This window comes from Lepidochelys kempii, chromosome 3 (genome assembly GCF_965140265.1).
Source record: "Lepidochelys kempii isolate rLepKem1 chromosome 3, rLepKem1.hap2, whole genome shotgun sequence".
Classification (NCBI taxonomy): Eukaryota; Metazoa; Chordata; order Testudines; family Cheloniidae; genus Lepidochelys; species Lepidochelys kempii.
This window is the reverse complement of record NC_133258.1, coordinates 5,406,510-5,418,984: the sequence shown is the minus strand read 5'-3', so window position 1 is coordinate 5,418,984 and position 12,475 is coordinate 5,406,510. Positions and strand designations below refer to the sequence as shown.

At 51.6% G+C, this 12,475-nt stretch overlaps 1 protein-coding gene across 3 annotated transcripts in view; it reads left to right on the top strand.

Annotated features, from left to right (window-relative positions):
- The window catches only part of EPHX2 (epoxide hydrolase 2), a 114,355-nt gene that overhangs the window by 61,649 nt on the left and 40,231 nt on the right, over positions 1 to 12,475 (top strand). For all 3 annotated transcript variants that reach the window (XM_073335538.1, XM_073335537.1, XM_073335539.1), the window contains 2 exons: positions 9,451 to 9,536; positions 11,232 to 11,343. In XM_073335538.1, the coding sequence (XP_073191639.1) occupies positions 9,451 to 9,536; positions 11,232 to 11,343 (198 nt within the window). The remainder of the gene's footprint in view (positions 1 to 9,450; positions 9,537 to 11,231; positions 11,344 to 12,475) is intronic.

Genomic DNA, 12,475 nt, shown 5'->3' with positions numbered 1-12,475 from the left:
GTGGTCCGCTGACCGGTGCTGGTCCACGAGCCATCGGCTGCTGGTCTGTGTGCATATTGGGGGGAAAAAAATTGCCGGTCCCCCACATCAGATAGCTTGAGAAGCACTGATATAGAGAGCACTTAGATCTCATTTGGGGCCTATTGTGTTAGGTGCTGTACATATCCATAGATAGCCCCGTCTCAAAGAGCTTACAGTCTAAATAAGACTTGCCCAAGATTTCACAGCTGCTCAGCGACAGAGAGCCAGGAATAAAACCAGGTCACCAGTATCCTGTCCACTAGACCATGCTGCCTCTCTTTAAATGTCCTAAATGACAGAAGCCCCTGACTTTCCTTTGAAGACTCTTCCCTGGTCCATCTTCGGAGGAGGGCAGGGAACTGACCTAAAACGTCAATGGTATTGCATGAATCTGCCACGTACAATCATTTATGCCACCCTCATTGCTGGGGTCTCTGTACAGGTGGTACAATGGAGGGGCGTGTGTCACCCACCTACCGATTATTGCTTCCCGCTCTTGCTATTTACCCCCCGAATGTTTGAGTTGCCCTGCCCCTCCCATGAGTGCCCCCCTGACCAAGTGATATCAACCTACCTACCTCTCAGTCTTCCTTCGTAACTCAACCCCTCCGGCCTGCTGTTAGCTTCAGAGGCTCTTTGTCCAGCTCCTTTCTGAGTTCTGGCTTTCCTGGACTGAATGCAGGGTTCTAATTGCCGTGGCCCCAGGATGGTTGCTCAACTTCCAGCTCAAGAGTGACTCACTCCCGGCAAGTCACTCACCCACACTGCCTCAGTTTCCCCAGACTGGGGATGCCTCCCAAGGATGTTAGGAGGGTTAATATTTGCTCTTGTGACCTGCAGGTTGGCTGGCTGCAATGTGCCATGCCTGGGAAGGCAAGCCCTTCAAGGAAAGCTTCCGCTGGTTCAGGGTGTGGCAGCCTGCCTGGTGAATAGAATGGGTCTTCGTCTCCCCTGTGCTCCAGTCACGCTGTTGGCTTTCCCCCAGGAAAGCTCAGGGTATCACGGTCTGAGCTTTACAGCTCTCAGGGTTCCATACAGTCTCCCCAAGCAACCACCTCTCTCTATGGGTATGACCTTCTGTAGCCGTAGCACCTTCCAGGACTGCTAGAGGGACCCTACCGCGCGTGAGATCTGGGAGCAAAGCTTGCCTGGCGGCTGGCCCGCTGCTCTAAGGGACTTCTTACCTCTAAGACATTGGAGCTACCTCAGTGCTTGTAGGAGAAAATTTGGGACCTAGCTAAGCCCAAGACCATGAATAATCTCTCAACTTCAAGGTAGTAGGTCAAATCTGTGACCTCAGGGTAAACTTTTTCATCTAAAAAAGAAAAGGAGGACTTGTGGCACCTTAGAGACTAACCGATTTATTAGAGCATAAGCTTTCGTGAGCTACAGCTCACTTCCTCAGATGCATATCGTGGAAACTGCCACCTTTTTCATCTAGTATGACCTTCAGTTTCTATAAGCCTGGAAATTCGGCTCCTGCTGTTCCTAGCTTTGTTAGGATCTGTGATGATCCATTTAATGCATTTTTCCAGGGCGGTGAATATGGACAGGGTGAAAGAAAAATAATTAGGAAGATAAGATGGAGGAATTGAGTTTGTCATATAATTGATGTGCAGACTCAACTGCAGCACAAGGGTTCCCGGGCTGATAAGTCAGATCTTACATGTCAGCCCTTCTCTGACACCACCGCAGTCTTCCAGAAACCCAATTAACATTTCCTTTCAGCAGCGGCTGTGTAGAAAGCATCATGAAAGGCTTTTAAAAGTGAAATGTCACAAGGAGCCAACCTCTCCTTCCTAGCCTTGATAAGCCCATTGTGGCAGGCCCTGCTGCTTTCATCGGGGTTGATTAGGTTCTCAGCGTGGGGCGGTCTTTTCTTGGTGGGTGGGTGCCCAGGGCTGGGATAGATCAACATCTTTCCATCTGGCGCTTTACAAAAGGGATTGTATTAAGTATGGTATGGAGTTCGGGGACAGCTAGTTCCCCATGACAAGCTGACTCCAGGAAGAGAGGGACAAGTCACCTAATGATGGAACACTCGCCATACTTGGAGTGGCAGATATTTCCGGCTGCTGATTGTGTGCCCATGTGCTGTTGAGTGCCCCTGAGCTAGGATTGCTGAGCCATGAACCATCACCGTGTTGCAGGTTGCGTTGTCATTAGCACCTGTACATAGTTCTACTCCTGCTTTGTCCGGGAGTGTATGAGTCTGTGCATGGAGCAGGGCCGTGGAGAATCAAGCCTGTCCAGTTCAATTCAGGATCTCTTAGAAGGCTGTTCTATAGAGTGTTCCCATGAATGCATTTCTAAATCCTACTCCAGGGGACTGCAGCAAGAGATGCCCGAGCCTCTTCCATTGGGCCCTTTTCCGTTCAAAGGCTGGGAATGCTTAGTGGGTTCTTCGGATGGCCTTTTCACACCACGGTCCATGTGTCTCTTGTTATAACTGTTCAGCTGTTAATTTCACAACCCCATCCACTGCCAAGCTGATTTCAGTCCAAGACCAGTGTTCATGTCCACTTCATTATTCAAATGCTGGCTAGAATCCAAGGTTCGTTACAGACTAGAATGCTCCCTAATGCAACTCATTTGACTTGAGAGAGGTATTGGTAATTGTTAAAAGCGTATCTTACTGTACTCTTTTCTAGCCCCATAGAGAGAGGGTGCTGTAACTGGGATGTTTCTCTTTGCTGTGTGTACCCAGATGGGTTATTGGGCTCGCTTGCAGTTTGTGGTAGGGTTATATGTAGCACTGGGCTGCACATGCTGTTGGTTTGTTTATGGAAGGGTTGCGTGTGGGAGCTAGGTGATGCGTGCTGGTGGCTTAGTATGTCAGGATTACGGTTGCAGTTCACCAGTAATCTGCAATCTCCCCAGTGCACCTGGTTACTCCTGGAAGAATTCTGTGCCAAAAATTAAAAATTTTGCAGAATTCTTCATATTTTATTTGTCAAAATAACATATTATAATTATGCCAGCTTCAATTATTTTGGTAATTTATTTCAAAACACCTGTGGGCACATATGTGTGTAACAATACAGACGACAAAAATGATTCAGGAACTGTTTTTTGACAAATAGATTCCTTACTCGGCATATTAAGAGAGAGCTTTGAGGAATAATTCATTTAAACTGCAATGCAGAAAAGTATTTCCCGCACCCCTCAGCAGCAGTGCAAAGGCTTGGGGCAGTCAGGGATAACGGAGGAGCTGAGGGAGAGGAACGTAATTGCCGGGAAGAGGGCCTGGGAGTGAACCTGGGGGTTGCTGGATGTGGGTGGGAGAAGTATGGAACCTTTTGGGGGGTGGGATTGTTACAGAGTTGGGGAGCTTCTCCCAGGCAGACCCCAGCTGACCCCTAGCCTCTCCCATTCAGTCAGGCACATCTGCCCCTGTCCCCAGGTGTCCCTGCACCCCACTCAGCCACCTCTCTTCTCCTGTCCCTGTGTCCCTGCACCCTCCTCTCCCATGCAGCCCCTGCCCCAGTCTGTCCCCTCACTCGCCATTCTGAAGCCCAGTCCATGTAATCCCCCAGTAGCCCCATGTGCCCTGCTCTGTCTGTTCCCCCCCCCATCCTGTGCCTCCTCACCTGGCCCCGTGGTCAGGGTGCTGTGGGGAATGCAGCCTCTCCTCCCCCGTATTGGCTGCTGGGCTGCTATGGCCAGTGAGCCAACTGCCCTCTGTTCTGGTGCCACAGCAGCCACTGGTGGGCGAAAGGCATAACTGCGGCTCCTCTCCCCCAGAATGTATTTTCTGCAGTGGGAAAAAATATCTGTGGGTGGGCAGATGAATTCTGCATGTGCCCAGTGGCGTAGAATTCCCCCAGGAGTAACCTGGTGGCCAGATAGGCTGTGACTGTGTGTGTGGGTCTGTTCCGTGCTACTCCAGCCAAGATTCAAGCTGTGATTCTTGCAGGCTCCTCCAGGTGAGTCGCAAATGGAGCCCTTTCTTGAGCTGAGTCTTAGCCGATATGCTAACTTGGCATCTTACAGCTCTGTGGATGCATTTTTTGCAAATGCTAGGTTTCACTTTGGGCACCTACCTGGGACAGGGCCCCTTCAGTCTACGGATGGAATTGACTGCTCACGAAAGTGATGGGTTGATAGGGGACGAAATATGGCCCAGAGGTCAGGGTGCTGGCCTGGGACTCAGGAGGTCTGCTTACAGTTCCTTCCTTTGCCAAGGAACCTTAGGCCAGTCATTTAGTCTCGGTAGAATGGGGTTAGGAGCACTTCCCCCCTGCCTCACAGCAGTGTTGGGAGGTAGCATGGGAATGGGGAGAGCTCTGGCTAAAGCCAGGAAGCGACTCTACATCTCCTGAGTTCCAGTCAAGTGTGACCATCCTCTTCTCCTCCATTAGAGGAGAGGAAGAGAGGATGCTCTTGACCATCCTCTTCTCCTCCCGCCCCCATCTTCCCTCAGATCCAACCATATTTCAGTCGCGAATCTGCTTTGGCGAAAACAGGCAGCAAAAGTAAGCCACAGACTTGCTCTTAGTCATCTGCTCACGAAGATGCAGCGAGAGCAGAACCAATATTCGTAAGCTTTTCAAAGTGCAAGTCCTGGCGCATCAATATCTGCTCCTGATTTCCAGGACTCCCGGCGAGGAGGTGCCAGTTTATTGGGCTGTTCCTCAGTGACTGCTACCTAGACTTCAGAGCTGGCCAATCCATTTGACTGTATGGAGAACGATCAGATTGTTGTGAAGAGGTGGAATAAATCTCTCTGCAGTCTGTGCATTGTAGGCTGGCTGGATTTAAGTCCGATATTGATTAACCCAGCGTTCACACCATTGTTCACGTGCAAATGTCACACGGGGCAGAGCTGTGGAAAGATTTGCCAGTAAATGTGGCTGGTCCTAGGAGTGAGGCTGGCGGTTGGGTTATGTTGCCCTTGGGCAAAGTACTCTACCAGATTGTTTAATATCCCATTCATGAATGCATACACATATGTGGACAGATTCTGCCGTTCTAACCCATGTTTTACACACCTGTCAGGTGTGCTGGGGGTGGTGGTGGAGTTTGCTGAATTAATCAAGAAGGACCCTTACGCTTTAGGTAAATGTGACTCTAAAAATAGCTATTAAAATTGGAAAAGGAGCAAAGAAGGGCAACGATCAATCCTGATCTGTGCCATTTCCAGGTCCAGGCTCCCCGTCCCCAGCTCTGCTAATATCCCCAGCCCCAACTCTACCCCATCCTAGCTCTGGCCCTTCATCCACATACCCCTATTGGGTCCAGTCTTGGGCCACCCCCATGGGCAGTGGGTATCACAGGCCAGGGGAGACTGAGCCTCCCCAAACAGCCAGGCATGGCTCCACTCACGCTTCACCCAGAGACCCCTCCTGCTTCTCGCTCTTCCCCTGTGGTCTGGGCTTGGGTGGGCCGGCCTGTGGCCCAGGACTCAGGGTGGCTGAGACTGGTGCCCGGCAATCTGAGGCTGGGGATGCTGGGGCTGGTTGAGTGGCCCAGGGCTGGTGGCCATGTGTGGGTTCGGGGGCTCCAGTGGGGGATGGGTGGGGAAGAAGGGCTGGGGGCAGGCCTCCCCGAACGGGCAGCTGATGCGCCACCCATGGCCACCTCGTACATCGGCATCGCTGACGGCATGCTCAGCTAGGCCCCTGGGTGGGGGCGGAGGTGCAGCACGTCCACAGCAGTGGCTGGCCAGCGTAATGCCTCCGTCAAGTGCCTCTTGTGGCACTGGGGCGATGTGCTGGCTAACGGGACGTACTATTTCTGCGGCAGAGGTGGATCCGGTGCTGTGCCAGGAGGGGTGACGACACAGCACTAGGCATAGTCCCTTCTATTCCAATCCTCGCTGCCCGTGCCGTGCACACAGGGGTTTCCCCGAGCCGCCTTCCCTTCCCTGCCTGCCTGCCTCCAGAGTGGCCCTGCCGGCGGGGCTGTGTCTCTATGGTATGTACCTAACATAGGGTGACCAGATAGCAAGTGTGAAACATCGGGACGGAGTGGGGGGTAATAGGAGCCTATATAAGAAAAAGCCCCAAATAACTGTCCCTATAAAATTGGGACATCTGGTCACCCTAACCCACAACGATGCAGCTAGCATGCCTGGGAGGAACTAGAATCTGCAGAAGGGACTGGAAATCTGCTCCCCTTGCCCTTCCCTCTGTCTCCTGCGCTGGGAGATGGGGACTGGGCGTTAATCTGCAGTGTAACTTCTGGGTCTGAAATGGCTGCTCTGTTTAAGCACTGTTCAATCTCCATTTCGGCGCACGGGCCGTTGCTGTGAGCCAGCGGTTCCATATGGAGCAGCTCTGCTCAATAGCTCTGGGTAGCTGCTCCCCTCTGGTTAGGGACGGTTAAGGATCATTTGCCTGGAAGGGCCTGCAGTTTCCTGATCGATTGCTTTTTTTCTTTCTGCAGCCCCAACCCGATACATTGTCATTAAACCCTCCCGGCCCGGTGACCGCTGCGGATTGTAAAACCTTTTGACAAGCCCTTGATCTTTCTTTCTTGCTGCTGCAGCAGCTGGCGTCTGAGCAGTTGCACAGCTTGGGGGAAAAATGCTTCACAAAGGAGCCTGGTTTTAAATCAAAATCTGCTCCGTGCGCCCCTGCTGGAACGCACGGTGCCGATGAGGCTCTGGCAGTGGCCAGCCGTAGCCGGAAGGGGACCACACTGAGGGTCTTGAGTAGACACAGAACAGCAGCTTCCCTGCACCCCTGCGAGTGTCCCCCACTTAGAGGTGGGAGGGAAGTCTGTTCATCGGCCGTGACACGCTGAGTTTGTAACCTGTCAGCTGAGACTGCTAGCAACGTGCCACTTCTGCGGGTCATTTTTGTTGTGCCTGTTCCACAGGGAACTCAACTGAGACCCACCAGTTCATTTCACATCAGCCCCTGGACCCCAGCGGACATGAAGACGGATGGTTAAGGCATGGATTTGGGAGACCTGGGTTCAAGTCCTGGCTCTCCATGTGACCTTGGGCAAGTCACTTCGAGGATCTGGGCTCAACTCCCATTGATTTCAATAGTGAAGCACCTAAATACCACTGGGCCTTAGTCCCTCTGTGCCTCAGTTTCCCCTCTGTACTATGGGACTAATGGCTCTGCCCTGCCTCGCAGGGGGGTTGTGAGGATAAACGCATAGAAGATCGTGAGGCGCTCGGGTATGATGGAAGTAGGGGCCATGCAAGTAGCTTAGACTAGCAGAGAGGAGGCAGGCAGGACAGTGGCTTGGGTTCATTTCGGTATCCAGTCCCCTTTTAACTAGGAGGCAGTGTTGTCCAATGGCTAATGCACAGGGTTCTCTTCCCACCTGTGCCACTGATGAGTTGTGTGACCTTGGGTGAGTCACTTCCCCCTCTCTCTGCCTCAGTTTCCCATCTGGGGATAATGGTGCCTCCATTTGTAAGTGCTGTGAGCGCTTCAGTGAAACACAAAGTAGTAGTAGTTGTGAAATCCAGACGTGACACCTGGTCCCCGCAAGGGGGCTCAGCTCCCCAGGGGGGTTCTGTGCCCTCTGAAGAAGCTCGGTACTGTAGCAAGGCTGGACGTGCAGAGGAGGAGAGAGAGTCTGGCCAGGCCCAGCCTCTATCAGGACACACAAATAACATCTAAACAGGGAGCGCTGTGGTTTGAGCTGTATCTTGTTGAAACTGATGCGACCATGGTCTTTCAAGGTAAGGCCGGGCCGGGCCTGGCCAATCGAAACTGGAACAAATTGCTTTCCTCGTCTTGCTGCTGTTTTGCAGTTGGTTTAGTGGCCTCTCGTGAGAGCCGGGTCCCCTTTCCCTCTGACCTTCTGTGGCAAGGCCAGGCCTCCTACAATAAGAGACAGCTGCTGAGCCCTCATTGCGAAGCCGGTGTTTTAAGAGGTGGTGGCTAACAGCAAGGCTTAGCTCTCACGTAGCACTGTCCACCTGCAGCTCTTCAAAGAAAGGCAAATATCGCTATCCCCATTCTACAGAGGGGGAAACTGAGACACAGGGCAGGGAAGCGAGTTGCCCAGACAGTAGCAGAGCTGGGACTAGAACCCATAATATCCTGACTTATTCCAGTGCCTTGTCCTAAATCTGTTAGAGATCTGTTCAGGCTAACCTATAATAAGCCCCTCTCAGACCCCAGTAAGAGTGCCCCTGTACCCTTTTGAACTGCTTTAACTAAACTGGTTTAAAGTCGCACCTCTAGTTGGATTGTGAAACTCTGTGTATGGACCAGGCCTTACTGAACTAAGCTTAAGAGCAGTTTAAAGTAGTTTGTGTGTTTACGCGAAGGGTTTGTCCTGCTTAAATTGATGATTTATGCTACTGCAAATTTTCTTGCCCTGCCTTTGATTTGTACCCACTTGCCTACACGTAACTGACCCTGCTGCTTACGTATCCGCTTCAAACTTGGCCACCTGATGTAAATGGAAGGGAGGCTAAATTCCTGTAAGCCACATGCCGAGAGACACAAGGAATGCAACTAGCAGGAGACGTAAGGCGCTATGGGGAAGAAACCCCTCCTCCCAGCTCCTTTGTAAGTTACATCAATAGAGGCTCTTTTACACATTAGCACAGCACTGTCAGGAGGGCTACGGGAGTGAGACCATCACAGACTCCAGCTGACACCACGTCCCAGGTGCCCTTTGAATCCAGCCTTTGGCCTTAAACTTCCCAGCCAGCAGGAGTCAGGAGAGCAATTGATTCATCTGTAAAAGACCCAGCAAAACTCCAGCCAGCAGCTAAATGAATTGCACTTGACAGCCGGCTTGTAGGTTGGCGGGAGGCTAGCTTTGGTTCCTGTGCTCGGCCCCAGGCTCTGGGTGGAGTCCGGGGCATTGTGAATGGAAGTTTGTCCTTGGTGATAACAGACTGGTACGCTGGATTGAGGGTTTGCAAGGTCACTAGTAGGCTGGTTTTCACGCTGGGTGGGCTACCCAGCCTGCTGGATTAGGAGCTAAGTGCCAGCAAAGAACTCTGCTCCCTGGCTTTGCTAGCAGTGATTGCCACGGGGACAGGATGAAGCAGAACTCCCTAGCTTTGCGGCTGCATTGGACCCATGCTCTCAGAGCTTCTGCAGCTGGACTGTGGAAATGCACCTCCTCTGGCTGTCCCTTTCCCCATCCTCCCAGGGCTGGGGAACAATGAGCATTGGCCTGTTCTGTAGTCCCTGGCCGACCCCTCCTCGATGGACAGACCCCTGGTTTGGCGCAGAGTGCTCTGAATGTGTAGGGAAGAAAGACGTTGCCACATTGGCAAGCTGAGCCGCACTCCTCTCTCACTCTGGCTGGTGGAGAGCTTCCAAATGTCTCCTTGTCCCAAAGACCCTTCGTGCCCACTGGTAAGTGCTGAATCACTCTCCTGTGTTCCTAGCCAGAGTATCTGGAGTTCCTTCTGCCCTGAAAACCACATTTGCTCCCCAAAATCACTGACCCATTGACATGCTCACAATGACGCCTTCCTTGTTTCCTGTACTCCTCTAGGGCATTTCCCAGGCAGTGTTCATCGGCCATGACTGGGGCGGAGCTGTGGTGTGGAACATGGCCCTCTTTTACCCAGAGCGAGTGAGGTAAGTCACCATCGGATGTCTCCCCTATAATTTAATCTCCAAAGAGGGGGGGGGGTATCATGGAATGAGCTTTCTGACTTAGTCATGGGTTGTTGTTTTTAATCTGTCCTGAAATTAGATTATTTTTGGAAGAGAATGCTGAGAAAATGCTCCTGATTCCCACTAATGTGACCAGAAGGTGTTTTTTTTTCCACCATATAAATTATCACCACAGTCACCAACTTGACTCTTGAAAATATTTATTTGCTCAAAACTTGGTTAGAAGCGAGGTTCTACTCTGAAAAGTGACTGTGTACAAAGAGGCCTCTGCTGACTCACCAGTTCTACTCCCTGTTGTGAGTGTCTGAGGCAGAACTGTTCGTTTTAGGGGTGAAAGGTTATTTTTTACTGCTCTTTACTCTCGTTAGCCCTCGAGAGCCAACACAGCTGAGAGCAAGTGAGCTGGATTCTCTTCCTCTGGGGGCATCATCAATTGCACCATTAACAAGATTCTGATCAGTTACACCTGTGTAAATCAGTGGCATTGCTCAGGTGCTACTGAAGTCCTAACCGGAAAGCACTGGGGTTGCACAGGTGTCACCAAGCACCCAATTTTCCTCACAGGACCTTTAGAAGTGGTGGTCCCATGTGAGAAGGAAAGATGCCAGCATGACTCTGAGCCCAGCTTGAGTTCCCAGTGCTGGCTAGTGGAGGAAAACATCTGTGTTCCAACTGAGCATGCTTGATGGAGTCACTGAGGCGTAACAAACGTGACCTCTCACAAAACCATTTGTAGGGACCCTTTTCAGAGTAGAGCCTCACTAGGTGAAGCTAGTGATGGGAAAAGTAGCCGGGATGCCAGCCCAGGAGACAGTTTCTCTGTTTAGCCACTGAACAAGTGCAGCCTGAGGAGCAGCCCAATCCAGTGAGTTTTCTCTGCACATCCTCCTGCTGGTCTGCCCCAACCTCTCTGGTCTTAGACTCTGATCTCTCGATGTGGATGTAATGCATGTTGCCACGGTAAGGGTCCTAGAGCCTAAGCCAATTCCTGGTGAATTATTCAGCCAGTTGTTGAAGCTGGATCTGAAACCAGCCTGCAGGACTGGGGTGATGGTGGCTAGAGCCTTAGTTTGTGGACTGAGTAGATCTGGGATTCAGTGACCTCTTTCGTTGGGCCCTTCCCCACTGACAAGTGATGCTTCACCACAGGGTACGGCTCTGGGCACTCGGGGCCAGATTCTTAGATGGTGTAAATTGATGTTCTGTGTAGGCCAATATGATTATGGTGAATTGTGCCCATTGCGGATCTGGTCCTTAACATGTTGTTGTTACTCCTGGGGCCTGGGGTGTAATAGGAGTGACAGTCTCTGCTATCCATCTCCCCCATCCCAGTTCACCAATTGCTGCTCTTGCTGCCCTCCCATCACAGAAACAATGGCTCTGCTTCCCCCAGACTCCTTTGCGGTGGAGTCCTAGTTAAGGAGCTCCATGCGCTTGAAGCTCAGAGGGAGCCCCTGAAAAGGTCCATATCACACTTCTCTCTGAAGCCTGCTCATGGGCGACTTCCTGACCTATGTAAACGCCCCTGTGTGTGTGCGCAGCCCAATGCCAGTGTGCAGATTCGGAGTCTGCCCTTTGAATCAGAGCATATCGCTCTTGCTTGTAAACTGGATCTTTTGGTTTCTCCCTCTCTGATTCCTGCTGCTGGTGTCTTAGGGCGGTGGCTGGGCTGAACACGCCATACAAACCCGCGAACCCCAAAGTGAATGTCATGGACATGATCAAAGCCCATCCTGTGTTTGACTATCAGCTTTATTTCCAGGAGCCGGTGAGTACGAGCCAAAGACATTCTATTTCCAGTGCGCTGGATACCTGTGGTCCACCGGTTCTGTTCTGCCTTCCTGCCAGTCCCGTGATGTTAGTGCATCAATAGGGAACTCTACCTGAGGAAATGTAAACGATGGCTCTGGCTAGATGGCCAGATTTGGAGCTGCTGTAAATCCATATAACTGGATTGTCTTCAGTCTAGCTCTGATCGTTTCTGCCTGTCAAAGATTTAGCCCCGTAGTGCCATAAATGGAGTTGAGCGGAAAAGGAGAACTCGCAAGGTAATAAAACAGCTGTAGCGGGGAAAGTTGGCCTGAGAGAGATGGTTCCATTGGTAATCTCTCTCCTTCTGATGAGACATCTGCTCTTGGCCATATGCCCCACTGATGGTATAGCGTGTACCAGTAGTTACGCTCTGTCCATCAGATGAGATGTTAAACTGAGAAACTGAGACTGATTCTGCCTGTATTTGGTATCTATCAAGGCAGGGGGTTAAAGATCCCATAGCGCTATTCCAAAAGAGTTAATGAACAATCGCAGACTCCTGGGCACTGCTTCCCCCCCCCATCCTACCACCCTTGGACATCTCAACCTCTGTGGAAACCAGTTCCAATGTCCAAGTGTCTAGGAAGTGTCATGGGATCGAGAAAGACACTGCAGGGTTTGCGCAAGTATCTGCAAGATTCATGAGTTCCCCTGCTCGCCTCTTTAAAGAACTCTGCGTAACAAATTCGGCGCTTGCTTTCGGAGCCTCAGAGGCTTTGGTCGAAGAGGCTTATCCATGCATTACAGGCACTGGACATGGGCAGTGCCAGGTTAAGGACAGTAGATGCTTGCAACACTAATGGGCGTGTGCGGTGCTCAGGAGCATAGGCCATTGGCCTGGACTAGGCAAGGCTCCCATTGGCCTTTTCCAGCACAGCCAAAGCATGGAAAGTTTCACAAGCCGCCACAAGCAAATCCGAAGTGGGATCAGCGAAGGGCATGGCAGGATTGTCTTCATCACCTCTAGCTACTTTGACACTCTCCAGCGATGACCAGCTGGTAAGTCCTAGGGGACACTGAGCCCAGTCCCCTGCTAGCACAGGCATCCCCAAGTCTCCTGTAGCAGCAGAGTGCAGCCTTAAAGCACT